The sequence below is a fragment of the Oncorhynchus tshawytscha genome, linkage group LG09, assembly GCF_018296145.1.
Source record: "Oncorhynchus tshawytscha isolate Ot180627B linkage group LG09, Otsh_v2.0, whole genome shotgun sequence".
Lineage (NCBI taxonomy): Eukaryota > Metazoa > Chordata > Actinopteri > Salmoniformes > Salmonidae > Oncorhynchus > Oncorhynchus tshawytscha.
Genome location: NC_056437.1, coordinates 35,263,208 through 35,289,571, shown reverse-complemented (window position 1 = coordinate 35,289,571; position 26,364 = coordinate 35,263,208). Strand labels below are relative to the sequence as shown.

The following is a 26,364-nucleotide window of genomic DNA, read 5'->3' as shown; positions in this document are numbered from 1 at the left end:
GCCCACAAGCCTCTTCTGAAGGTCCCCCGGTACCAGTTTTAAAAAATGAATGGAGGAATAATAATGGAGATGGTTTAGTGCCAAAAATAAGGGGTTAAATACAGGACAGGCACTTCTGTTGTTCCATGTGGTGAATCTGTTGTTCAATGCGTTTGTCAAATTCAATGTTTCATCAAATAATAATTGTTCTATACTTCAAGGGGTCTTAAAATTCAATCAAATCGCTTAAATGATCCTTGGTGACCTTCTTAAAACAATTCCATATGCTAGCTTAGGTTAAAAGACCTTCGCTTGAAGAACTTGAAAAAAGCAGCAATAGTACCCTTCTTCAGACACTAGCCAATATACACTTCCTCAACATAGTCTGAATTAATCTAGGATGACTCAAGAAATATGTCGTTAATTTTGTCATTTTTTGCCAAGGAGCTGTTAGTCGAGCAATTTTACATCTAAGATGTTTGGGGAGGTATTTCTCAAGTTATTTAATTTAATTTTTTTTGCATGAAAACGATTAGTCTCTCGTTCAATGACAAACACTTCACTGAAGAATCCGTACTGTTGACTAATCACCGAAGGGTTGTAGACTTTGGCTACCGAACTTAGGCTTGCCTTGAGAAAAGATTTTGTGTGCATGAACAGCCAGAAAAAGGAACAAAAACGTCTCAAAATGTTGTCATAGTATATGCACAAACTGTTCCGGATGGGAAGCATGGGACCGAGGGGGAGCTCTTAAAAGCTGACGTATATTTGTTAGGAGCACTTTTATTAATTGGGCTGCCTGACGGAGACATGGTGTACATGACGTCTTTAGATTCTGGCACTGTGTTCTGCTTCATTTTTCCCCTTCATTTTCAGCTTTGTATATGTTGAGTTTACTGCTGGATGGGTCATAGAGGGGCCTTCCCCCTCTTATTCTTAACTTTTTTTCTTCTATGTTTTTTCCGCTCCATCTTCATGTAAGCTGTTACAGGGTTTGGACATGTGAGGAGGGGGTTGGCTGATTTGGTCTTGGTGTTGTACTGCTGTTGTGGTGGTAGGCCACTTGATGAGTACTAGGGATCAATCCAACTGCAACAAGTCATATTTGTGAACAACACAACTTAAGTTTTTTGAAAGACACTTTCTACAATGACTAAGTAAGTGATGTGAACAGGTGTGTTTTAGGGTGGATGGATGATGCCAATGTTGCATACATGTATTATAGGTGTATTATACAGTATATTTTCTCAATGGGCTAGTGTAGTTTTTTTATTATTCCTGAGGGGACTGTGAGGAACTCTTACTAAATATCAAACCAGATCATGAGACTCTTTTACAGTCAAAGAGCCTGAAGTACTCCTCACCCGATACTTCGACATGGAAGTCTCTATACAAGTGACTCCAAATGTTTCAATAAATGTTCTGTCAAGAGTGTCCTCGGTCTCCTCATTCACTTAGATGGTATTGTAATTTGCCTTTGTCCTCTACTGGGCTCCAGTCTGAGGTGATTTGTCAAAGTGCCCGTGTCCTTTAGCTCAACGGTGCAGTGGAGAAAGAGGGAGGGAGGGAGAAGAGACACCCGAATGTCAAAGGTAATCCGCTGTCGGTCTTCCAGTCCAATGCACCTCTCTGAAAGCGCAGTCTGTCTGTCTTAAACAGTTTATTAAGACTTCATCAAAGCTGATTGTTTGATTAGATTAGTGCTGGTCAAGGTGTGGCAAAATTCCAGGCCATGGCAGCAAGGATCATTGGGGTGACTGTACAACTGGGCATGTGAACAAGAGAGATCAGTAGTTAATGGTTTTACCAGGTGAGGCGGTGTCACTCAGTAGTAGGTTAATATTCAATGATTAGGCTAAATCTGGGTCAGTTATAGGTTCAGATCCCAACCCAGTCTCTTTTCTCTCCTCTGCCAGGCCTTGTGGAGCATGGGCGTAACTGGCCAGCCATTGCCAAGATGGTGGGCACCAAGAGCGAGGCTCAGTGCAAGAACTTCTACTTCAACTACAAGAGACGGCACAACCTGGACAACCTGCTCCAGCAACACAAGCAGGTACAGCAATACTCAACACAATTAAATATCAGGGTTGTTTTAAAACTATTTGCAATGGCAAGCAAAAATAAGCATATCTTGTCGTCAGGACAAGTCCAGGGAATCCCTCCCCTTTTCTGGAAATTTTCTTCAGTTTAGTGCCTAATGAATACACCCGTGTTCAAGTACAATATGAAGTGGTTTGGTTTCTGTAATCTCTATATCAGAACATGTATGTCTGTCACCATCTTTAATCTAAAAATGTATGTCTGTCACTATCTTTAATCTATAAATGTTAAACTATGTTTAATTAATTTTCTGTATTACAAACTAACTGTGAAGTGGATGTACTCTGTTGTATAACGCTTGTATGTTTCTTCAGGACATCCGGCGGGCGCGGGGTGATCGGGACCCGTCTCAGAGCGAGAGCATGGCCTCAGCTGACGATGATGAAAACCCAGAGGATAGTGACGGTCAGTCAGAGAGATGACACACACACACACACCAGAATAACATACACAACAGAGTCACTCACACCATCCCTCTCCGTTTATCCAAACTCACAAACACGTGAATCCTCGCATTCAGACACAGATACACTGTCTGCATAGCACAAATATACACACAATCATAGCTAATTATTAGTTTTGATTTACATTTGATCTGAGAGAATGTTCAATCCAGTAGTGAATGTGAATGAGAGAAAGAGCAAGGGAAAAAGAGACAGAGTTAGAGAAGCGTCTCTCTATGGAAGAGTGTAGAGATCTGTAAGAGTGAGTCCACTTCAGGAAGAGCCTCTTGAACTTTCCGTCTTGTGAGAATTACATTTTAAGTTAATGGCAAAGGAGCCCCAGTATTTTCTCGCTACTATCTGTAGTTTTAATGAGAGAGAAAAAGGGATCAAAAGGAGGAGGGAGAAAAGCGAGACATAAAAGATGTGAACTAATTCTGACTGCTGGGCCTGGGTTATGTAACTGTTCCTTGGCTTTAAAGAGTCAAGAAAGTGTGTTGCTCCACTCTTTTGATCTGCAGGGCCTCCCACTCTCTCTCTTCATATCCCCTCTCCCGCACCCCATCTCTCCACAACTCTCTGCTCTCTTTCCAACACCCTTTCTCACTTTCTCCCTCTCCTCTGCCTCTCTTCACTTCCTCTCTCTCTCTCCACGCCAATCTCTCTCTCACTCTCTCCACTCCTAAAAGTCCTAAAGTGCCCTTGTATCGGCTGCCGTAACAGGGCAGAAAGAGCCTGTTTTGAATATTCACATTTCTTGCCCTGACAATTATGGTGATAGTTTAATGAGTGTGAGTCCAGATTAACTGTGGGACCTTTCTATTTCGTCCTGGCTGTAAATGTGCTCATGACTTCCATTGTTTAGGAGAGCCCCCCCCGGGTTTATCACAGACCTATCACTCACTGACTGTAGCTCTTAGCCATCTCTCTCTCGCCCCCTCTTTCTGCTCCCTTCTTTCCCTAACCCTCATCCTCTCCCTCTTTCTCTCTTTTGGAGTGGAGCCCAAATCCCTCCAGGTTTTGTCTGTGATAAAGCAAAGTGGTTTAATTGAGCTTAGCCCCTCACCTGACAGGGAGGTAGGAGAGGCTTTCCCTACCCTTGCAGTCTCTCCCTCTCTCTGCCCCTCCGGAGGATGACCAACTATGCAACATGCGCCAAGGCAGGTGGTGTAGGGCTGGGGTGGGAAGGTGGTGGAGGTGGAGGAAGGGTTGCTTGTTGGCTGGTTGGTTGGCGTGGGGGTGTTGCTATCTGTTATGTTTAGTCGTGTCACTGAGTCACTGGATGTCATAATGCTTGGGTCATGTCAGTTTGAGAGATTGCCTTATCTGGTTCCAGTCTACCAGATAGTTGTAAAGTGCTGTCTACGCTACAGGAGGTCACTATATTATGTGTTGTTGTTCCTGAAGCTCTCATTGTCTCCCAAGGAAACCCAAACTGTCCTCAAGGCCTTGGTTAGTTGGTGTAACTGCCTGCAGATTGGAGAGGGTTACTTGGTTGGGCATAGCCAGGAATGCTGGGGGAAGGGGACTGAAGCTTTGTCTTTTGTCACCTGACATCCGTGTCAGAGATTTATCTAGGTATTGACACATGTTAAAAATAAAAATAAAAACATTCAATATTTTATTCATACAGGTGGAGAGAACAGCTCAGACACAGAGAGTGCCCCTTCCCCGTCCCAGGCAGACCCCTCCAAGGTCGGAGGAGAGTCCCAGAGGGGAGACATTGCTGGAGGGTCAGAGAGCCAGCGGTCTGATCAGGACCAGGCCAGCGATAGAAAGGGCCAGGATCCGTCCTACGGGGAGCTGAGGGTCAAGCTGGAGAAGAGCCCGGAGGGAGAGGCCAGAGACCCTGACTCTCAGGAGGATCAGGAGAGGGCCCGGGCGGCCTATGAGGGCCAGGTGCACCCCAAGTGTGAGCCCCAGGAGGTGGACATGAAGCCAGGGGGTACTGATGTACAGGTGAAGGTGGAGCCTGACTCGGCTAAGGAGAAGGGGGACAATGGGGAGAGAGAGGAGCAGAGAGAGGGGCACCACTCAGACAATGACTCCAGCGCCACCTGCAGTGCAGATGAGGATGTGGACGCTGAGCCCGAGAGACAGAGGTGGGTCAGGGTGGTCATCATGGGGATTAAGGACTCTTGTTTCAGACTTTAAAAACAAAGCTATTTGGATGAATTATTAAGGTTGTGAATGGTTGATATTATTAGTGGTAATTGAATCCCTTCATACAGGACTCCTTTATCCTAACTCCTGTAATCATTACCTCAACTCTTTCTGATCCGTGTGTCTCACCATCTCTCTCTTCTCTGGTCTCCCCCTTTCTCCTGTTTCCCCCTCTCTCCTGTGTACTCAGGATTTTTTCTAGTATGGACAAGCCTTCGCTGCTCAGCCCTCCCGGCTCAGTGCTGATGTCCACGGCCAAGCAGGCCCACCTCAACATGCAGCAGTTCCAGCAGGGCGCCGCTGCCATCCCGCCCATGGTCAGTCACTATAGCAACCCACACTTTTCTATGATCAGATATGCCCATTCGGAGAGGCAGGCATACGGAGGCAGGCAACAGGGTGAAAGCATGTCTTGTTTAGACCAACCTACCCGTCAAGTGAGTCCATCATCCCCCGCACTTTTCCAACCAACCTGTAAATCAATCAATTCAATTCATGGATTCTTCTTTTTCCATTGAAATGTTAAATCAATCAGTTGATCAATGTGTTTGCAGGGATCTAAATCAATGAACTTGGGCCCATCTGTTGTCTACCGGTAGTCCAATCATGCTAATGTGCTGACACTGTCAAATTGTTTTCTGATGTCCCTTTCTTTCCCTCTAATTGCTTCTTCTATGGTGCTTCTGTCTCTCTATTTCTTATGGGATGAAGTCAGACAAACAGGATCGCCTGTTTAAGCAATGGGGCTGAGATATGCGTGCAAACACAAAAGCAAACCAATCTAACAACTGTTTGTCATTTTTTACATTTCATTCATCAGATAATGTAATTTATCCTTTCTCCGGGGATGGTTTAAAGGCAGGTGTTAGTACTATTCTTCTCATTCTGAAGTCCAATCAACATCTATTTCTAGATTGTAGATAGAAGGACTTCAGGGTTAGAGGACAATGCTTCAGCTGCTCACTTGTACAGAGCTTGTCCCCCTCCAGTCTTCCTCACAGGGGTGTTTCTCCTCACCCTCCTCCTGTAGGTGGGTCCTTTCAGCACTGGCGGGATGCCCATGGGAGCCCCCCTCAGTGGCTTTGCCATGTTCCAGCACCAGATCAAGGCGGTGCACGAGTCGGCCCACGCGGAGGATAAACAGAGACAGGACCAGGCCGACCCCGAGCACAGCAGACAACCTCCCAACTGCCCGCGCTTCACTACCCACAGCCCCACTGTACTGGACAGGGAGGGTAAGAGAGAGGACACACACACATACACACTGGTATCCCCCCTCCAAGCCCCTACCTACCTGAGCCTCTCAACCAACAGCAGCCTATTTATAGCCTATGCATTTTTCAGTCCCATTCGCTTTCGTTCAGCGTCAAAAAAGGAAAGAGGAGAGCGAGCCGGTTCAGACTGCTGAACCAGAACAAGAACAAGATGTTAGCTGACCCCATTTTACACGTAATGCGAACATGAAAGCTAAAAGCTCTGATAGGGAAAGCTTGTTTTTCCTGAAATGCCTCTGGGAGAAGAGAGGGATTCATTCTGTGGTCGACTTTTGAAGGAGCATGACTTGAGTGTGTCAGAGCAGGACAGTTAGTTCCCCCAGGCAGACAGACAGAGAAGTGGGTCCTATTTTTAAGGGTAGAAGAGTCATTCAGCCACAAAGGACACAATTGGCTTACCCTGTTTCGGAGTCTGAATGGTATATTTTGTGTGAAGGGGGGGAAGTGAGTGATTAGACACCCAAAGCTTTAATCACCTTTTTTAAGAGCTAAAAAGGTTTTTGGGTAGTCCCGCAATGCGATATTTGAAGACGCTTGGAAATTGCAGTTCGTGTTAGAGCAGTAAGGCAGGCTGATGGGCTTTTTTGTGTGTGAAATCTGTGAATCTGTGCCAAGACCCTATTATTTTGTTGATTGAAATGTATAATAAAATCGTCTCGGGTTGTGTTTCATCTTCTGATTGTTCATCTATTTGTGTGCGGCATTTATCTTGTGACTGTGTTTTCATTCATATGTCTCTGTTCTGTGTTGTGTTCAGGTAAGCCCTTCCCCTACATGCCTTATGATATGAAGATGGCTCTGGAGCAGGAGGCCCAGTCTGGTCGGCCTGGCTCTCCCTACAGGCTCTCTCCCAGGGACATGAGCAAGGCCTCTCCTCAGCCCAACGACCCCAACGCCTCCCGCTACAGCGTGCCTCCAGGTAACCGCCCTCTGCTCTGTCCTCCCCCATGTGGCCTCAGCTCTACTGTTTAGCTAGCCTGCTCTCATACTGTTTGTGCTGTTGCCAACTCTTTTTCCATTGGCTAAAGCTCTTACAGTACAGTTGGCCTTATCCCCCCCTTCTCTTTACCGATTCTCTGTGAGTAGATTCATCTGTACTGTAACTGGCCTTAAAATACTATCTGTCCCTATCATGAATGCATGTTAATATTACTTACACACACACACAGAGCCTGGCTGCAGTAAGGCTTTAACAGTATTTCGTCATGGACTAGCTTGTTTCCTTATCTCTGTGTGAGCTGCCAGGATGCTGACGTCTGTGCCTGCTGTAGGTACTCTCCCGGATAAAATTTAAATGTTTGATTTTGTAAAGTGCAGGGGCACTGAGGGCGGGCAGACTGTCGGGAGGAAGGGAGCAGGGTTGTTTCCTCAAGGCAGGTCACTCCCGGTCACCGTAACTCACTAACAGGGTAGAACTCAGACGAGCCAGATCTCACTCCCTGAGGCTGTTCCCACAGATGTACAGACAGACAGAAGGCAGGGAGGTTACATCAGGTTTAGGTCGGCTTCAGACTTTTAACTCTAGCTACCAGACTCACTGTACTGTGTTTACTTCACTGTTTACTTCAGTCTGGGGAATCTGCCTCAATGTTATCACCATGCACTCATAGATGGAAGATAGGCTGCTGGTGGAGCCTGTTAGTAAGAGTAGTGAATGATGCACTGGCTGAGAATGAGAAACAATTTAGCTTGAATTTAGTTGCAATAATGTACAGTGACTGATCTGTGGAAATGGCAGGAAATGGTACAATCATTTTTCTATGAGAATATCCATAATTGGCATAAATATATTTCCTGGAGGGTTGCAAAAATGTTAAATGCTTTAACTTTTCAGTGCCTCTGGATTTTCTTTTCCTGACACACTTTTTGTGTGTTTTTTCTTCCTTTCTTCACCGTATCCTAGACAAGGTTCATGCTAAATAATCATATGATCGATGGTGTCACTCCCTAACTTCTATTGTTTTTCTCTCCTAGTGCTCCAGCCAGCTCCCAACCAGGTGGTCCAGAGTCTGCCTGATGGAGTCCGTGTGACTTTCTCCAGACACAGCCGACCCGCCAACATTCCATCTCCTCCTCCACTCATTCCAACCTCCAAACCCACAGACAAGCCTTCCTTTATCCAGGGCGGCTCCATCTCCCAGGTAAGACCCATATCCCTCAGGTGAGGGTTCAGATCCAGCCAGCCCCCTGGTTAGGCCCACACAGGTGGGCACCCAGAGCAGGTGTGGCTAAAGTGTTTTGTATGTTCTATTTGGTTAAATAATAAAACATTTTATTTTCTCTCTTTCTCATCAGTCATACACTAACAGTATTTGTTGTGTGATAATTATTTAATAAGAAACCTATAAGGCTATTTGCCTTTGTAGCAGACAGTACTCTGTATTTAGGAACGTTTACTAGCCAATATGCCAAAGAGCAAACTTTAGTACACATCTGTGTGCTCCACCCTTATTTGTGTACATTGCACTTTCCATGTATTTCTCTGCTGTATAATTCTGCGAAAGTTAAGTTTTTCAGAAATTCTGGTTGATGGACTCCCAGAATCAGGAGATAACAAGCAGGGAGGGAATCCTCCAACTGGAATTTTGCAACCCTGACCTGATTCTGACCTGTCTGTTCCTGCCATTTCAGGGAACTCCTGGTACGTACCTGCCATCCCATGCTGTCTACGGTGGCCCAGAGGTTGCAAAGAGCTCAGTGGGCTCCATATCCCTGGGCTTGCCCAGGCAGCAGGACCCCACCAAACCTGGTAAGACAAGCCTGTCTGGATGACACACGCACCCCCGATCTACATTCCATTGTCCAAACTAGCATACTACATTTATTCATACTAAGTGGTGTGGATACTGTCTGGATACTGTCTATCATCATCTAATGTCCTCTCTCTGCTATTAGATTGGCATGAGAGAGAGACGAGCATATTGTCAACGTTTGAGCACATTCAGACCTGATGTCACAGTCCCAATGTCCCACTTCACTTGCCTTCCCTGTTCGTTCCCTCCCTCCCTCTCCCCAGTGTCCTACATTAAGCAGGAGGAGTGTTCTCCGCGTTGCCAGTCGGAGGGCCTCCTTTCCCAGATGCAGTATGAGGGGGTAGTCAGAGGTGTGTGTCTATTTGTCCATCTCACAAAAGTGTCTGCCTGTCATCCTGCCTGTCCTTGCCTCCCAAGTGTTTCTCCTTTCACACTCTCACCAAAACAGTGCTGTTACCCACAGTGAATACCCAGAAACCGCACCTGTGTTAAAATCATATTTTAAATCTTTCAAATACTCAACGTTTGCCTGCCTAGAGTGCCAGATGGGTGGGGGTTGCATTTCTGGGACTAAAGACTTGACATACTATTTGAACCCAGGTTTGCAAGATTGATAGAAAATAGCTTTATCGCAGGCGATCGAGAAGAGTGAAGTGGAGGAGTCTGGCCTCCACCCTCCTTCCCTCCCTCCTGCCCTCTGTTTGCACAGACTTGACAGAATGTGCCATGCTGGTGAGGGAGGGAGATGGAGAGAGACCTCACGAGCCCCAGTTCAAAAAGCACCTCCTTTCACTAGAAGTCCTCCTCACACCTTCTCCCACAACTGACCTCTGGGGTGACAGAGGTTTCCACACCCCAATGTCTCCCTCTTTCAGGCTGCAGCCCATTGCTCTACTACTCTCCCCACCAAGATTTAAAAGCAATGTATTAGTGCAGCCAGAGTGTACCATCTTACACCAATTACTTTAAATCCTTGAGATGAAGTCAACGAGTGCAAACTTCCGGGAGAATGAGGGAAAATCGGAGTTAGGCTTCAATGATTCTGACCAGGAATATAATGCCAACAACTGTACAACCCTCATCTATATCCACACATACCAACCTCTGTCTGTTGTCTTCCTTCTAGGAGGCCCAATGGATGGGGGTATCAGCAGAGGCAACCCAGCCAGAGGATCAATCACACAGGTATTACAGTTACAATAACATTGCTAAGCCATTATGTGTATCCAAGCACCACGCCGTCTATGGACATCTAATATCACAGGTTTTCTTATGATGTATGCTGTGAATTAGTCTAATATTTTTGGAGACGATTTTATTTGAAATGAAAAGTGCTATGTAAGTTAAAATAAACATTATTATGAAAAAGTTGAGTTGTTCCTGGTTTCTGACCTTTAATTGGACCCATTTCTCTCTGTCCATCATTACTTTTCTCTCTCTACCTCTCTTCTGTGTGACCAGGGCACGCCAGCCCTGTCTGGGTCCAGCATTGCGACTGACCTGCTGAAGGGCACCAACACCAAGCTGGCCACGGAGGAACTGAGCAACCCAGAGAAGGCCCGGGAACATCTGGCCAAGGGACACGTCATCTACGAGGGCAAGAGTGGACACATCCTATCCTACGATGGTAATATGAAGCTGTGTTAGTGGTCACTCCACGAATTGATCTTCTTGTAAATCTGATATTTTTCGTTGTAGTGTGTTACGTATGGGACTTCAGATTTATACTACAGTATAGTAGTTTCTGGAAATGTGCTGCATTGCATTGTGTATGATCCTATTACTTATCCTGGGCATTAGTTTACCCAGGGAGTTAGTCAATTGGGACAAGGAAAATGGTACCCGTGTGCACCTGAAGTCAGGCATTCATCAGCATTTATTGGTAGCAAGAATTAGGTCTGTATATCTAAATCGGCCTAAATTAACATATATTGTCTCCCTGTCTCCGTAGCCATTAAGAACCCAAGAGAGGCCACGTGTAGCCCCAGGTCAGGCCATGAGCTCAAACGCTCCCACGATATGATGGAGGCCGCCAGAGGCCACCCCGGGAGAGAAGGAGCCCCCTTCGAGGGTAAGGCGTGTGTGTGTGCGCACGTCTGTAAGAGAGTGGGTTTTGTCTTCTACCCTAATCTCTGTGCATATATTCAGGCCACTAGGTGATAGTGACTGACTTTGTGTGTGTGTCAGGGTTGATAATCCGAGCCCTGCCCAGAGAAAGTCCCCATGGGGAGTCTAAGGAGAGGCCCATGATGACTGGATCCATCATGCAAGGTAATTAAGTTATCAGGTGACATCATCGCAGCTCCTATGTAAATAATTCAATTGAAAACCACAAATTAAACTCAGCAAATATGATTTTTACTTTTTAGGTAACTTAAGTTTTAAAATGTATTTGTATTTTTCTCTTCCCACTCCAGGTACACCCAGAACCTCTGCAGAGGCCTATGAGGAGAGCATGAAGTACGGCAAGCAGATAAAGCGGGAGAGCCCACCCATCCGCTCATTTGAGGGGGGGATAGGTAAGGGTAAGCCCTATGAGGGGGTGAACACCATTAAGGAGATGGGTCGCTCCATCCATGAGATCCCTCGCCAGGAGCAGCCTGGACAGGACCCCCGCAAGACCCCCGACATGGCTGCCAACAGCCGAGCTGCCATGGAGGGCTCCATATCCCAGGTAAGTGTGTGTGTGTTTGTGTTCTGCAGCTGTGTGTGTGCGTGCATGCGTGTGTGTGCCAGTGATTGAGTGAGTGCTGTCTGTTCGTTGTCACCAACAGACAATCCAATCCCTCCTCTCCCTCTACCAGGGCCATCCTCTGAGCCAGTCGGCCATCAAGCACAACGTCAAGTCCCTGATCACCAGTCCCAGTAGGCTGCCCCATGGCCCCACCATGCCCCAGCTGGAGGCCATGGAGCGGGCCAAGTACGAGGAGAGCAAGGCGACGGCGGAGCAGCAGCAGCGAGCGCGCCACACCTCTGTGGTCAACTCGGCCACCTCCGTGCTGCGCTCCACCCACCAGGAGCAAGGCAAGTCCCAGCTCAGCCCTGGCATGTACCAAGACGCAGATGCCCGCAGGACCCCGGTCAACTACAGCACCAGCTCCATGTCCAGAGGCTCGCCCATGCTGGGCCGAGGACAGGAGGGTATGTCTTGTCTGACCTTCCCTCTCAAAGTATTCACTTTCAATTCATAGATCTTCTGTCAGATGTATTTGCACGAGGCCATTTCATTGTACAGCAATCACTTCACAAGCAATGATGTGTGGCTTTAACAGTACAATTTCAAAACATTGCAAGTGTTGAACACATTTTTGTTAATCCTTATGTTTACTTTATTGATTTTTGTTTTGATGAAAGCCATTTGTGTTATTGTCATTTCTCTCCCCTATCCAGGCACTGGGAAGCCTACGTCCCACGATAGGAAGAGTACCATGACCCCCAATCAGAGGGACAGTATTCCAGCCAAGTCCCCTGTGTCAGGGGGTGATCCCAACCACCCTATGGCCTCCCACAGCCCCTTTGACCCCCACCACCGCCCCATGGCCCCCGGAGAGCCTCGCTTTCACCTGCCTCCACACCTAGACCCTACCCTCTTCCACCGGGCCGTCCTGGACCCTGGTAGGACACACAACACACCCTGTTACCCTGACCCACCAAGCATGGGTTCAAATAGTATTTTTATTTATTTGTGAGCCTGGCACAATGGAACCGATGGAATAGTCCCAAAAGTGCAAACCCTGCCCATTTGGCACTCCATGCAGGCTCAGTCAAATGCTCAATGTATTCAGGGGAAGAAATTATATTTTTGAACCTGAGCCAACCTCTATGAACAACACAATAATAGACCTAAATCGTGGAATGATAGACTGGGTGAACTGGGGTAGCTTTGTCATTTTTCATTCATAGGCACTGAGTGTCCTGTCCAGTCTCAGGTTGAGTCCATTGACGTCAGTAGAGTAATCACCATCTGTTCGCCTGCTGTTCATATTTTTGGTCTCTATCTGCACCTCTCCTTTCCCCTCCTCCCCATGCAGCTGCATACATGTTCCCGAGGCAGCCGTCCCCGACAGGCTACCACAACACCTACCAGCTGTACACCATGGAGAACACAAGGCAGACCATCCTCAACGATTATATCACCTCACAGCAGATGCAGGTTATACCACGGCCCGATGTTGCCAGGGGCCTGTCGCCACGGGAACAGCAACAGATTGCCATCTCTTATCCTCCCGGAGCGCGAGGTACTGGACTCTGACTGCTGTCTGTCTGTTTGTGTGTCCTTCTCTCACCTGAGGGAGGTAGGGATAGGAGGGAGAGATGTGGGGTGATGGGTAGAACGCAGTCTGTGTTCTTGTGAATTAGTGGCTACCTTTTCCAGACGCCCAGAAGCAAATGACCCTGACAAATTGCCTTATATTGATTTAGAGTTTTCTTTTAGTTTATTATCGCTGATTTGTTGACGTATATTTTGGGCCTGCAGCTAATACTCCATTTTATAAATTGGGTATTGACAAACATTCAATTCAGACTTTCGTTTGCTCAGTGATTGCCTCTTACAAGGTGACCACTCCACGCACCTTTTTGAAAATTAAGCAGCCCTATTACAAAAACATATGTTTTTGAGCACTGTTCAGAGAAAGGTGACTGTTAAAACCAAGGCTACTGTACACAATGTTCATTCATACCTCTTCAAATTGATCCTATGGATTTGGTTCGTGTTGCTCACTGTTGGCCCTTTGCTTCTGTCTGTAAAAGGGATTATTGATCTAGCCCAGATGCCTCCAACTATCCTGTTGCCTCACCCTGGGGGAACAGGTACTCCCACTATGGACCGCATCACCTACATCCCCGGAGCTCAACCCCCTTTCCCTCCTAGGCCTTTCAACCCAGCCTCCATATCTCCAGGTGAGGACCCCCCTGCCCCAACACTAACCTGACCCTCCTGTTCTCTTACCCCCCTCTTGTTCCTTTATTCCCCCCTCCTACCCTCAACCCCCTGAAGCACTCTGCCCTGCTGCACTCCCCTGAGCTCTGAGAATCTGAATTGACCTGAACACACCTATGGACCAGATCTAAATAAATACCTACTGCAGTAACCTCTCTACAGTAAACACCTACTGCAGTAACCTCTCTACAGTAGACCCCTACTTCAGTAACCTCTCTACAGTAAACACCTACTGCAGTAACCTCTCTACAATAAACACCTACTGCAGTAACCTCTCTACAGTAAACACCTACTGCAGTAAACACCTACTGCAGTAACCTCTCTACAGTAAACACCTACTGCAGTAACCTCTCTACAGTAAACACCTACTTCAGTAACCTCTCTACAGTAAACACCGACTGCAGTAACCTCTCTACAATAAACACCTACTGCAGTAACCTCTCTACAATAAACACCTACTGCAGTAACCTCTCTACAGTAAACACCTACTGCAGTAACCTCTCTACAGTAAACACCTACTGCAGTAACCTCTCTACAGTAAACACCTACTGCAGTAACCTCTCTACAGTAAATACCTACCGCAGTAACCTCTCTACAATAAACACCTACTGCAGTAACCTCTCTACAGTAAAACACCTACTGCAGTAACCTCTCTACAATAAATACCTACTGCAGTAATCTCTCTACAGTAAACACCTACTGCAGTAACCTCTCTACAGTAAATACCTACTGCAGTAACCTCTCTACAGTAAACACCTACTGCAGTAACCCCCTTACAGTAAAAACCTACTGCAGTAACCTCTCTACAGTAAACACCTACTGCAGTAACCTCCCTACAGTAAACACCTACTGCAGTAACCTCTCTACAGTAAACACATACTGCAGTAACCTCTCTAGAGTAAACACCTACTGCAGTAACCTCTTTACAGTAAACACCTACTGCAGTAACCTCTCTACCGAAAATCAGATGTTCAGTTTACCTCATTAATTGGGAAATGTAACAAAAAAGTAAATGCCAAATTGAGTAGAAAGCTCCATTAGAGATGGTACCCAGAACATCTCTGCTGGCTATCCTGATCCACATCCAGGCAGGACACTCCTCTCTGTGTCATCAGGCATTCACAACAGCACTGTGTGCTTAAGGCGGCCCAACCATCCTTCTACCCCTCAGCGACTGTACCCTAAGTAGAGACGGTGTGTAAACCTACTGTGTGTGTGTGTGTTGTCTGTTTCTTTGTGTCCACAGGCCACCAAGCCCACCTCGCAGCTACAGTAGCTGCCTGTCAGGAGCGAGAACGGGAGAGGGAGCGCGAAAGAGAAAGGGAGCATCGAGAGAAAGAGAGGGAAAAGGAGCGAGAAAGGGAGAACAGGGAGAGGGAAAGGGAGGAGTACAGACAACGAGAGCGTGAGCGAGTGGTGGCTGCAGCGGTTGCCAATGACTACATGCGTGGAGGTGAACCTCAATGCCATTTATATTGTACAGTGTCATCAACAATACAGTGCCAACTAGTTCATAGCAGTTTGTTTTGATTGAACCTGGCTGAACAAATTCTCTTACAGAGTTAAGGGATTTTTAATGTAGCCTGTTTTTTGGGACAGCGTTGAAAAAGCCATTATAAGCTTCCAACTTTGAATTGATCTTTTCTGTTATGGAAGTCAGCTCTTGTTTTTCCCCCAGGTCCAGGGCAGCCAGATAGACCAGGAAGCCGTGGTTACCTGCGTAGCCCCTCCCCATCTATGAGGTCACAGGAAGCCCAGCAGCAGCGACCCAGCATCTTCCAAGGAACCAACAGCAAGGGTGTCATCACCCCTCTCATGTGAGTCTAAGCCTGCTCCGCTCTGGCCTTGTAAAGCCCTCATCCCATGTACACTCAGAGTGTGTGTGATGGAAAAGCGCCTTCAGTGTTAACCAGATGTAAAGTACTGTATGTAGAAAAAGTAATGAGCTCATATATTTTTTTAAATAATATAATCTTTGAGAACTAACAGTCACAAAATAACACAGCATTAGCCGTGGAAAGTATAGAATATCAAAAAAATTGCATTAAAACTGCAACATTTTCAATCGGCTCCATGGATAAATGTGTAGAATTGCAGGTAATTGATCGCGCGCCATGCCCACCACCTATGCCCATTTTCGTTCCATATATATACATATATTCAGCAAAAAAAGAAACGGCCCTTTTTCAGGACCCTGTCTTTCAAAGATAATTTGTAAAAATCCAAATAACTTCACAGATCTTCATTGTAAAGGGTTTAAACACCGTTTCCTATGCTTGTTCAATGAACCATAAACAATTAATGAACATGCACCTGTGGAAAGGTCGTTAAGACACTAACAGCTTACAGATGGTAGGCAATTAAGGTCACAGTTTTGAAAACGTAGGACACTAAAGAGGCCTTTCTACTGACTCTGAAAAACACCAAAAGAAAGATGCCCAGCGTCCCTGCTCATCTGTGTGAAAGTGCTTTAGGCATGCTGCAAGGAGGCATGAGAACTGCAGATGTGGCTAGAGAAATAAATTGCAATATCCGTACTGTGAGACGCCTAAGACAGCACTACAGGGAGACCGGACGGACAGCTGATCAGCCTCGCAGTGGCAGACCACGTGTAACAACACCTGCACAGGATCGGTACATCCGAACATCACACCTGCGGGACAGGTACAGGATGGCAACAACAACTGCCCGAGTTACACCAGGAACGCACAATCCCTCCATCAGTGCTCAGACTGTCCGCAATAGCCTGAGAGAGGCTGGACTGAGGGCTTGCAGGCTTGTTGTAAGGCAGGTCCACACCAGACATCACCGGCAACAACGTCGCCTATGGGCACAAATCCACCATTGCTGGACCAGACAGGACTGGCAAAAAGTGCTCTTTACTGACGAGTCGCGGTTTTGTCTCACCAGGGGTGATGGTCAGATTCGTGTTTATCGTCGAAGGAATGAGCATTAACACTGAGGCCTGTATTCTGGAGATGGATCGATTTGGAGGGTCCGTCATGGTCTGGGGCAATGTGTCACAGCATCATCGGACTGAGCTTGTTGTCATCGCAGGCAGTCTCAACGCTGTGCGTTACATAGAAGACATCCTCCTCCCTCATGAGCTACCCTTCCTGCAGGCTCATCCTGACATGACCCTCCAGCATGACAATGCCACCAGCCATACTGCTTGTTCTGTGCGTGATTTCCTGCAAGACAGCAATGTCCGTGTTCTGCCATGGCCAGCGAAGAGCCCGGATCTCAATCCGGAGAGCCCAGATCTCAATCAGGGTGAGGGCTAGGGCCATTCCCCCCCAGAAATGTCTGGGAACTTGCAGGTGCTTTGATGGAAGAGTGGGGTAACATCTCACAGCAAGAACTGGCAAATCTGGTGCAGTCCATGAGGAGGAGATGCACTGCAGTACCTAATGCAGCTGGTGGCCACACCAGATACTGACTGTTACTTTTGATACTGACTGTTACCCCCCCCCCCCTTTGTTCAGGGACACATTTATTCCATTTCTGTTAGTCACATGTCTGTGGAACTTGTTCAGTTTGTCTGTTGTTGAATCTTATGTTCATACAAATATTTACACATGTTAAGTTTGGTGAAAATAAACGCAGTTGACAGTGAGAGGACGTTTTTTTTTTTTGCTGAGTTTATATATATATAATATTAACCTTCAACCTCTCTGCCACCTCCAGGCCATCTGCAGCAGCCCAGGCAGGAGCCCGTTACAGCACTGCAGCCGATGCCCTGGCTGCCCTGGTGGACGCTGCCGCATCCGCCCCTCAGATGGACGTCAACAAGGGCAAGGACTCCTCCAAGCACGATCGAGATGACGACATGTCTTCATCATCGTCCTCTGCGGCCAGGCGGCAGCACGAGCAGCAGCAGCAGGAGGCAGACAGGCGCTCCATGCAGTCTCCCTACATGTCTCTGCCAGGGGGGAAACCCCACCCAGGATACGCTGAGGGGTCTGGTGGTCCCCAGGGGGGCAAGGACAAGGGTCCCCCCACCAAGTCACGCATCGAGGAGGAGTTGAGGACCAGAGGAAAGACCACCATCACGGCCGCCAACTTCATCGATGTCATCATCAAGCGTCAGATCGCCTCGGACAAGGACTCACGGGAGAGAGGCTCCCAGAGCTCCGATTCCTCCAGCAGCTGTGAGTCTTCCACATAGAATAAAATACAACAGGGAACAGTGTAGAACATGGACACTATATATAGAGACAAATAGGATTTGAGCCAGTCCTGTAATACTACTGGCTGGGTGGGTGGACACCTGGATATAGATTTGGTTTGCGTTTGAATTCCCAGCATTTCTAACATGTAAGACTTAATAACATAGCAAATAACAAAAAAAGAGAAAATGATCATATGTCAGTGAGAGGGTTGTTTTCAAGGTGTGTGTGTCCCTCCCCTGCAGTGTCATCCAGTCGGTATGAGGTCCCCAGTGGAGGAGCCATCGAGGTGATCAGCCCAGCCAACTCTCCAGCCCAGGCCCAGCAGGAGAAACAGCAGCAGGATGACAGGGAGAGGGCTGACAGGGACAGGGCTGCACAGGCAGCAACACAAGGTAAGAAGAAAGCGTTATACTGTGAGCCATTCAATAATAGGATGTTTTCTCAGTTCTGGTTTGCCTGACACAGATTAAGCTTGCGGAGTTGAGCGCAGACTATTTATTTATTTATTTTTAAAAAAAAATTCAATGAACCTCCAACTCCTTCGAGTCACTATGCGTCGATACTTCAAAAATGTACATTCTTAAACCCTTTACCCTGTATACCTATGTTTGTCCCGTTGCCTGCCTTTCTTTGTTTGCTGAAATCCATACTTTTTAATAAAACGTTAATCAAATACAACCACTGACTGTTACCTTGTTGAGGTTCAATTGGCACATGCACATTCACGCTGAGTTGCCATCTTAGTGCAACAGCAACGAGGAAACAGTCAGTGGTTTGTCTCCCGAGAACGACCCTGACGAGACCAGAGCCAGGAACAGATACAGCTCTTGACCAAGCCAGCCTGTTTAGTAGGGTAAACTGTAGCAAACGTAGAACAAAAACCTGTCTTCTTATGAGGACAAACATGGGTATACAGTTAGAGTTTAAGAATGTAAATTTTTGAAGTATCGACGCATAGCGAGTCGGAGATTAATTTAAAAAACTCTAGTCTGCACTCAACCTACGGAGGCATTGAGCTGTTTGGCAAATATTAAGCCTGCATCTGGACTATTTTTTTAATTTAACCAGGTAGGCCAGTTGAGAACAAGTTCTCATTTACAACTGCAACCTGGCCAAGATAAAGCAAAGCAGTGCGACACAAACAACAACAGAGTTACACATGGAATAAACAAGCGTATAGTCAATAACACAATCGAAAAAGTCTATATACAGTGTGTGCAAATGGCGTGAAGAGGTAAGGCAATAAATAGGCGAAGTAATTACAATTTAGCAAATTAACACTGGAGTGATAGATGTGCAGATGAGGATGTGCAAGTAGAAATACTGCTGTGCAAAAGAGCAGAAAAGTAAATAAAACAATATGTGGGTGAGGTAGATAGATAGGATGGGCTATTTACAGATGGGCTGTGTACAGCTGCAGCGATCGGTAAGCTGCTCAGATAGCTGACGCTTAAAGTTAGTGAGGGAGATGTGTCTCCAACATCAGCGATTTTCTTTTTTTGCAATTCGTTCAAGTCATTGGCAGCTGAACTGGAAGGAAAGGCGGCCAAATAGGTGTTGGCTTTGGGGATGACCATTGAGATATACCTGCTGGAGCGCGTGCTACGGGTGGGTGTTATGGTGACCAGTGAGCTGAGATAAGGCGGAGCTTTACCTAGTAAAGACTTATAAGTGACCTGGAGCCAGTAGGTCTGGCGACGAATATGTAGTGAGGGCCAGCCGACGAGAGCATACAGGTTGTGGTGGTGGGTGGTATATGAGGCTTTGGTGACAAAACGGATGGCACTGTGATAGAGACTGCATCCAATTGCTGAGTAGAGTGTTGGAGGATATTTTGTAAATGACATCACCGAAGTTGAGGATCGGTAAGATAGTCAGTATTACTAGGGTATGTTTGGCAGCGTAAGTAAAGGTTGCTTGTTGCAAAATAGGAACCCGATTTTAGATTTAATTTTGGATTGGAGATGTTTCAAATGAGTCTGGAAGGAGAGTTTACAGTCTAGCCAGACACCTAGGTATTTGTAGTTGCCCACATAGTCTAAGTCAGAACCGTCCAGAGTAGTGATGCTAGTCGGGTGGGCGGGTGCGGGCAGTGATCGGTTGAAAAGCATAGTTTTACTAGCGTTTAAGAGCAGTTGGAGGCCACGGAAGGAGTGTTGTATGGCATTGAAGCTCGTTTGGAGGCAGCATTTTCACTTTTGGATGAATAGCGTGCCCAGAGTAAACTGCTTCCTACTCAGCCCCAGATGCTAATATATGCATATTACTATTAGTATTAGAGTTCGACCGATTAATCGGAATGGCCGATTAATTATATTTATATTAATTTTATTTAAAAAATAAAAAAATAAAAATAAAATAAAAAAGTTAACATATTTTTTTATACCTTTTATTTGTTATTATTTTTAGACCTTTATTTAACTAGGCAGGTCAGTTAAGAACACATTCTTATTTTCAATTGACGGCCTAGGAACGTTCTGCCCCTGAACTGCCTCGTTCAGGGGCAGAACGACAGATTTTCACCTTGTCGGCTCTGGGATCCAATCTTGCAACCTTACAGTTAACTAGTCCAACGCAATAACGACCTGCCTCTCTCTCGTTGCACTCCACAAGGAGACTGCCTGTTACGCGAATGCAGTAAGCCAAGGTAAGTTGCTAGCTAACATTAAACTTATAAAAAAAACAATCAATCATAATCACTAGTTAACTACACATGGTTGATATTGGGGGTGGCAGGGTAGCCTAGTGGTTAGAGCGTTGGACTAGTAACTGAAAGGTTGCAAGTTTGAATCCCCGAGCTGACAAGGTACAAATCTGTTGTTCTGCCCCTGAACAGCCTGTTCCAAGGCCATCATTGAAAATAAGAATTTGTTCTTAACTGACTTGCCTAGTAAAATAAAGGTAAAATAAATGTAAAAAAATATTACTAGGTATTATCTAGTGTGTCCTGCGTTGCATATAATCTGACTGAGCATACAGGTATCTGACTGAGCGGGGTTAGGCAGAAGCAGGTGCGTAAACATTCATTCAAACAGCACTTTTGTGCGTTTTGCCAGCAGCTCTTCGTTGTGCTTCAAGCATTGCGCTGTTTATGACTTCAAGCTTATCAACTCCCGAGATGAGGCTGGTGTGACCGAAGTGAAATGGCCAGCTAGTTAGCCCACGCTAATAGCGTTTCAAACGTCACTCGCTCTGAGCCTTCTAGTAGTTGTTCCCCTTGCTCTGCATGGGTAACGCTGCTTTGATGGTGGCTGTTGTCGTTGTGTTGCTGGTTCGAGCCCAGGGAGGAGCAAGGAGAGGGACGGAAGCTATACAGTTACACTGGCAATACTAAAGTGTCTATAAGAACTTCCAATAGTCAAAGGTTAATGAAATACAAATGGTATAGAGGGAAATAGTCCTATAATTCCTATAATAACTACAACCTAAAACTTCTTACCTGGGAATATTGAAGACTCATGTTAAAAGGAATCACCAGCTTTCATATGTTCTCATGTTCTGAGCAAGGAACTTAAACGTTAGCTTTTTTACATGGCGCATATTGCACTTTTACTTTCTTCTCCAACACTTTGTTTTTGCATTATTTAAACCAAATTGAACATGTTTCATTATTTATTTGAGGGTTAATTGATTTTATTGATGTATTAAGTTAAAATAAGTGTTAATTCAGTATTGTTGTAATTGTCATTATTACAAATATATATATACAAATCGTCCGGTTTTAATCGGTATCGGCTTTTTTTGGTACTCCAATAATCGATATCGGTGTTGAAAAATCATAATCGGTCGACCTCTACTATAGATGTCATGTGGGGACTTGAAGTATTCTCTTGAAGGTCTCAAGCTCTCTTTCTCATTGGTATTGGTTTCCTTATGGAATGTTTAAGTTACCCAACATGTCCCGAATGACTCCTCAGCCCAGTAACCTTGTAAGCTAAGTACGACAGAGCAGGCGACACCATTCCATTCCCCACAAGCTCCCATCTGGTCACCAGACCACTCCACAAGCTATTTCTGTCAGCTGGAGGCAAATGTATATCAGCTGCCTGTTGACATACGGGGAGGGTGGAAGGAGGGGTAGTTCTACCCCTCCTTCCACCCTCCCCGATATATCACCCTCTCCTCCATTCCCATATATCACTTCTCTCTGCCATTTCTCTACCCTCCCCAACTCAGTCTGGTAACTGTGTGTTATCCTCACTCAGCAGCTGGCATGCGTTCCTTTGACATGATCCGCTACCGCCAGTCAGCGGAGTCCCAGCAGCCCCCCTCCTCCCAGGCTGACGGAGGGTACTCCCAGTCCCAGCAGGTCCCCAAGACCCACCGGGTCATGACCCTGGCTGACCACATCTCGGTAAGACACACTGGTAGCTTTCCACGGTTGCATGCCATGTCATTGCCTGCACAGTCGGGCATCATTGCTATATCATATTTTGTGGTTAGCTGATATTAAACACCTATCCAGGCATGAGTTCTGTCAGGCAACTGCTATGTAGTCAGCCTGAAGAAGACCCCAATGACTTGTTCCTTCATTAGCCCTTTTTAACTGGGTTCCTAAGGCAAACAATCCATGTACTGTGTAACCAATACAAATGACTTTACCAACAATTAATGTACAGTATGCCTCCTATACCACTTTTTGTTGAATGATGATATCTTGAGTGATCCATCGACTGAACTGCAAATGATGATCTCAACAACTCTGACAACAGCCTCTACTAGACAACTTTGGATACAAATGTTTAAGAGTAGAGACTGAAAATGGAGGTGTGCCTCCAAATAATAACATCTTCCCGATCTATGTTTCCTCCTCTTTCTCCTTTTATAGCATATTATCACCCAGGACTTTGCCAGGAACCAGGATCCTCCTCAGTCCTCCACCACCATCTCCTCCTCTGCCACCACCACATTCCAGAGCGCCCAGCTGCCAGTATCTAGCTCGGGCCCCGGGGGCCGTGCCAAGGGCCACAGCCGCTACAGCCCAGAGAACCAGAACCAGGCCACATCACACCATCAGAGACCCACGCCCAGCAGAGTGTCTCCTGAGAACGCCCCTGACAAGCCCAGAGCCAGGTACAGTAGCAACACCCACCAGTAGCCCAACACAACCTCTTGACCAAGCTAGCCTGTTTAGCCTGTCTAGCCTGTTTAAACGGTTTGCAATAAGTTCAGGTTGTACCTCCCATGCAAAACATTTTCTCCCTAATCAACATAACCCTGGTGGTGCACCCCTGTCCATTCCATCAAATTCTCACTTTTCCCTCTCTTCCTCTGTCCCTTCCCCAGACCTGGTAAATCCCCTGATCGGGGTGGCAGGGGGGCGGTGGAGAGTTATGAGCCCATCTCCCCTCCCCAGAGCTACCAGGATAAACAACAGGAGGCCAGAGAGCAGCAGCAACAACCCCAGAGACGAGAGGCTGACCAGCCTGAGATGAGGTGTGTAGGACTGGCATATCTTCTTAAGTAGTGGGCGCTCTCGCATTTCTTTATGTTCACCTAACGCACACTTGTCAAACTCATTCTACAGAGGGCCGAGTGTATGTGGGTTTTCGCTCCTCTCTTGTACTTGATTGATGAATTAAGGTCACTAATTAGTAAGTAACCTCTCACCAGGTTGTCTGGGGCTTAATTGAAAAGAAAAAAGAAAAACCGGCAGACACTAGGCCCTCCATGGAATGACACCCCTGACCTAATGGAACGTTCAATGATATCACTAGACATATATGTATGTTTCGGCCATTAAGTTGACAAACCAAAAAGCATGACAGCGATTTATTTTGTATGTCTACGTGCATTTGTGCGTGTGGATACTGGATACCTTCAGTGCCCATGGACAGAATGTGCCTTGTGGGCAGCTGTGACCTGTTTGTCATGCTAACAGAGTGGAAACTGGGTGGGGGTGCCAGTGGCACGCTAGCCTAATCAGCCCTCTGCTGCCTGACTCTTAACCCCGTGGTGGCCTTTCTCTGGTTACAGGGGCGACTCTCGATCCCCTGGCAGTGTCAGCTACCTGCCCTCCTTCTTCACCAAGCTGGAGAACACCTCCCCTATGGTGAAATCCAAGAAGCAGGAGATATTTCGTAAGTTAAACTCCTCTGGTGTCGGGGATTCTGATGTAGGTAAGTCGCCTCTCTTGTTATCTTCATTGTACGAACGTCATTTAAGAAAGCATTCCAAGATAGAAAAAATATAGCATTTGATAGAACTCAATTCGCACTGTATTTTATTCATTTAAAGGATATTTTCTATGCATTGCACTCATTTCTCATTTAACAACGGATAACATTGTAATAGGAAGACATACTGTTAACTGAACTATGCTATTATTTCTCCTTTCAGGAAATGCACAACCAGGCACAGAGATCTTCAACTTGCCCGCTGTGACCAGCTCAAGTGAGTATAAACATTTCTAACACCATAGGATCCTATTCTATCACCATATACTCATATTCAAACATACTAAAATCATTTAAACCAGCCCAAAAGTTTATGAAATAAATTGAAACAAAGATTTTTTTAAATGTTTCTGTTTGAATACCCTAATGAACATGACTGTGGTGGCTGTGCCATGTCTTCCCCCTCGTCCTGTGTGCGTGTTTGGCCCGCCAGGCAGCGTGAACCCCAGGAACCACTCCTTCAGCGACCCGGCCAGTAACCTGGGCCTGGAGGACATCATCCGGAAGGCCCTGATGGGCAACCTGGATGAAAGGCCAGAGGAGCACCAAGGAGGGCCTCAGCCCAGCTGTAACACCCCCAGCAACGAGGCCCGCCAGGAGGCCAACCCCTCACCTAGCATGGGTCAGTGGAAAACAACCACACGCAGCAGACTGAAACCACTAAACAGGAGTAAACATTTATGTATTTACATACTCACACACCCTCCTTTTTAACCCTGTCTGTCTCTAAAGATCCATTGGAATAGAGTACTTTGTAGGGTGTCCAATCCAAAAATATTTTGACCAATGGGTAAAATGATGTTAATTGTGTAGATACTCAGAAAACCAATGGTCTCTATCATAATCCGTTCAAAGGTTGAGTTTTTCTTACCCTTTGTAGGATGGCCAATATTAGGGTGACTAAAGCCCTATTCGCACGTGACTAGTATTACTATAGAACGGCGGTTATGTAATTATTACCCCAACATGTCCGTTTTAACAGTGGACGATTCAGACGGGATTCGTTTTACCGAACTGCCCCTGTAATTATTATTTTTTTCCTTCATTCACAATTGACCATTATGACGGATGCCTGGAGGCTCTCCTAGGTGTGAAGATATTTCAAATGTCTTGGAATAGCCTAATATTAGCCTAATGGCCTTCAGTTCAGAGAAAGTCTAAATAATAATGCATATCAATAAGAACCATGAACTGTAACCTACGCAGATATTTAATTACCTGACGTATTTGGCAATTTATTAATTCATTAGTACAATTGTGTCCACTTCATCTTTTAAAAGAGAAGTAAGACACTAGGAAAGTTGATATAGGACAAAACAGATCATTAATTTGTATGCTACGTGCATAGCACTTTGTTTTAAGCATCAATTTGTTCCCATGTTCTAACCCAAACTGGGTGCAGCACCTGTTAAACTCAGTAATATCCCTCAAAACACAGGGATGACGATTAGCACGGGATATGCATTATCAGAGGACCTTTGGAGTTTGCCGAAAAACATTAGGTTTTTAGGGCTGGGATAATAACCTTCCTGCCAAGTGAAAATTACTGACATGGCAGATTTGGACGGGACTAAAATTACAGATGTGGTGATTTGTGCTCGTGCACATAATACCATTACCTGGGGGATGTATCCTGTCCGAATAGGGCTTAAATCAATGGAGGCCAGAGGAAAAAAGTTGTAAAAAATCTGGAAAATAGTATTTGCGTCAGCTAGCCTGGATGCTGTGCGAGAATTAAGGCAAACTGACAGGCTCAACGTCTTTCTTCTCAAATCCAGAGGGCATAAAACAAGAGGTAAGATCGATTGAGACATGACATATATATACAATTTAAAAGATTTAGTATACGCTTTTCATTAATATGAAAATCTTATTTTTTAAAGATCTCTCAGAAAAACAAGCGTATCTCTGAATTGTCAACGGAGCACAGAGCGTACCGTAAGCTTTTTATTTTCAAATAATTTTACATTTAATTCAGCTCGTTATGTTAATTGAGCTTTTTGCGACCTGGGGAAACAACTTTGCAGAAGACCATCGCCATGTAAAATCCTCAAAAGTCGCTGCAAGAAGCAGCAACGCTTTATCAACAGAGCTCGGTGGCTATTGTCGGATGTGTTAGGTTACTGTTCATAATATGTTCGAGAAAGACACCACTGAACAATTCAGAACATGAATAATCGGGCGGCAGGGTAGCCTAGTGGTTAGAGCATTGGGCTAGTAACCGAAAAGTTGCAAGTTCGAATCCCCCAGCTGACAAGGTACAAATCTGTCGTTCTGCCCTTGAACAAGGCAGTTAACCCACTGTTCCTAGGCTGTCATTGAAAATAAGAATTTGTTCTTAACTGACTTGCTTAGTTAAATA

General features: G+C 45.9%; 1 protein-coding gene across 8 annotated transcripts in view; it reads left to right on the top strand.

Moving 5' to 3' along the window:
* The window catches only part of ncor1 (nuclear receptor corepressor 1), a 110,833-nt gene that overhangs the window by 81,144 nt on the left and 3,325 nt on the right, over nucleotides 1-26,364 (top strand). For 3 of the 8 annotated variants that reach the window (XM_024431751.2, XM_024431757.2, XM_024431756.2), the window contains 28 exons: nucleotides 1,896-2,032; nucleotides 2,394-2,484; nucleotides 4,156-4,624; nucleotides 4,876-5,122; nucleotides 5,716-5,920; nucleotides 6,717-6,878; nucleotides 7,934-8,100; nucleotides 8,591-8,708; nucleotides 8,976-9,062; nucleotides 9,839-9,897; nucleotides 10,174-10,339; nucleotides 10,664-10,783; nucleotides 10,900-10,983; nucleotides 11,130-11,386; nucleotides 11,517-11,853; nucleotides 12,103-12,327; nucleotides 12,744-12,950; nucleotides 13,465-13,614; nucleotides 14,880-15,107; nucleotides 15,333-15,471; nucleotides 17,342-17,805; nucleotides 18,069-18,218; nucleotides 22,032-22,180; nucleotides 22,655-22,899; nucleotides 23,113-23,262; nucleotides 23,803-23,945; nucleotides 24,166-24,219; nucleotides 24,436-24,624. In XM_024431751.2, the coding sequence (XP_024287519.1) occupies nucleotides 1,896-2,032; nucleotides 2,394-2,484; nucleotides 4,156-4,624; nucleotides 4,876-5,122; nucleotides 5,716-5,920; nucleotides 6,717-6,878; nucleotides 7,934-8,100; nucleotides 8,591-8,708; nucleotides 8,976-9,062; nucleotides 9,839-9,897; nucleotides 10,174-10,339; nucleotides 10,664-10,783; nucleotides 10,900-10,983; nucleotides 11,130-11,386; nucleotides 11,517-11,853; nucleotides 12,103-12,327; nucleotides 12,744-12,950; nucleotides 13,465-13,614; nucleotides 14,880-15,107; nucleotides 15,333-15,471; nucleotides 17,342-17,805; nucleotides 18,069-18,218; nucleotides 22,032-22,180; nucleotides 22,655-22,899; nucleotides 23,113-23,262; nucleotides 23,803-23,945; nucleotides 24,166-24,219; nucleotides 24,436-24,624 (5,199 nt within the window). The remainder of the gene's footprint in view (nucleotides 1-1,895; nucleotides 2,033-2,393; nucleotides 2,485-4,155; nucleotides 4,625-4,875; nucleotides 5,123-5,715; nucleotides 5,921-6,716; nucleotides 6,879-7,933; nucleotides 8,101-8,590; nucleotides 8,709-8,975; nucleotides 9,063-9,838; nucleotides 9,898-10,173; nucleotides 10,340-10,663; nucleotides 10,784-10,899; nucleotides 10,984-11,129; nucleotides 11,387-11,516; nucleotides 11,854-12,102; nucleotides 12,328-12,743; nucleotides 12,951-13,464; nucleotides 13,615-14,879; nucleotides 15,108-15,332; nucleotides 15,472-17,341; nucleotides 17,806-18,068; nucleotides 18,219-22,031; nucleotides 22,181-22,654; nucleotides 22,900-23,112; nucleotides 23,263-23,802; nucleotides 23,946-24,165; nucleotides 24,220-24,435; nucleotides 24,625-26,364) is intronic. The other 5 variants (XM_024431758.2, XM_024431755.2, XM_024431753.2 and 2 more) reach the window with 5 other exon arrangements.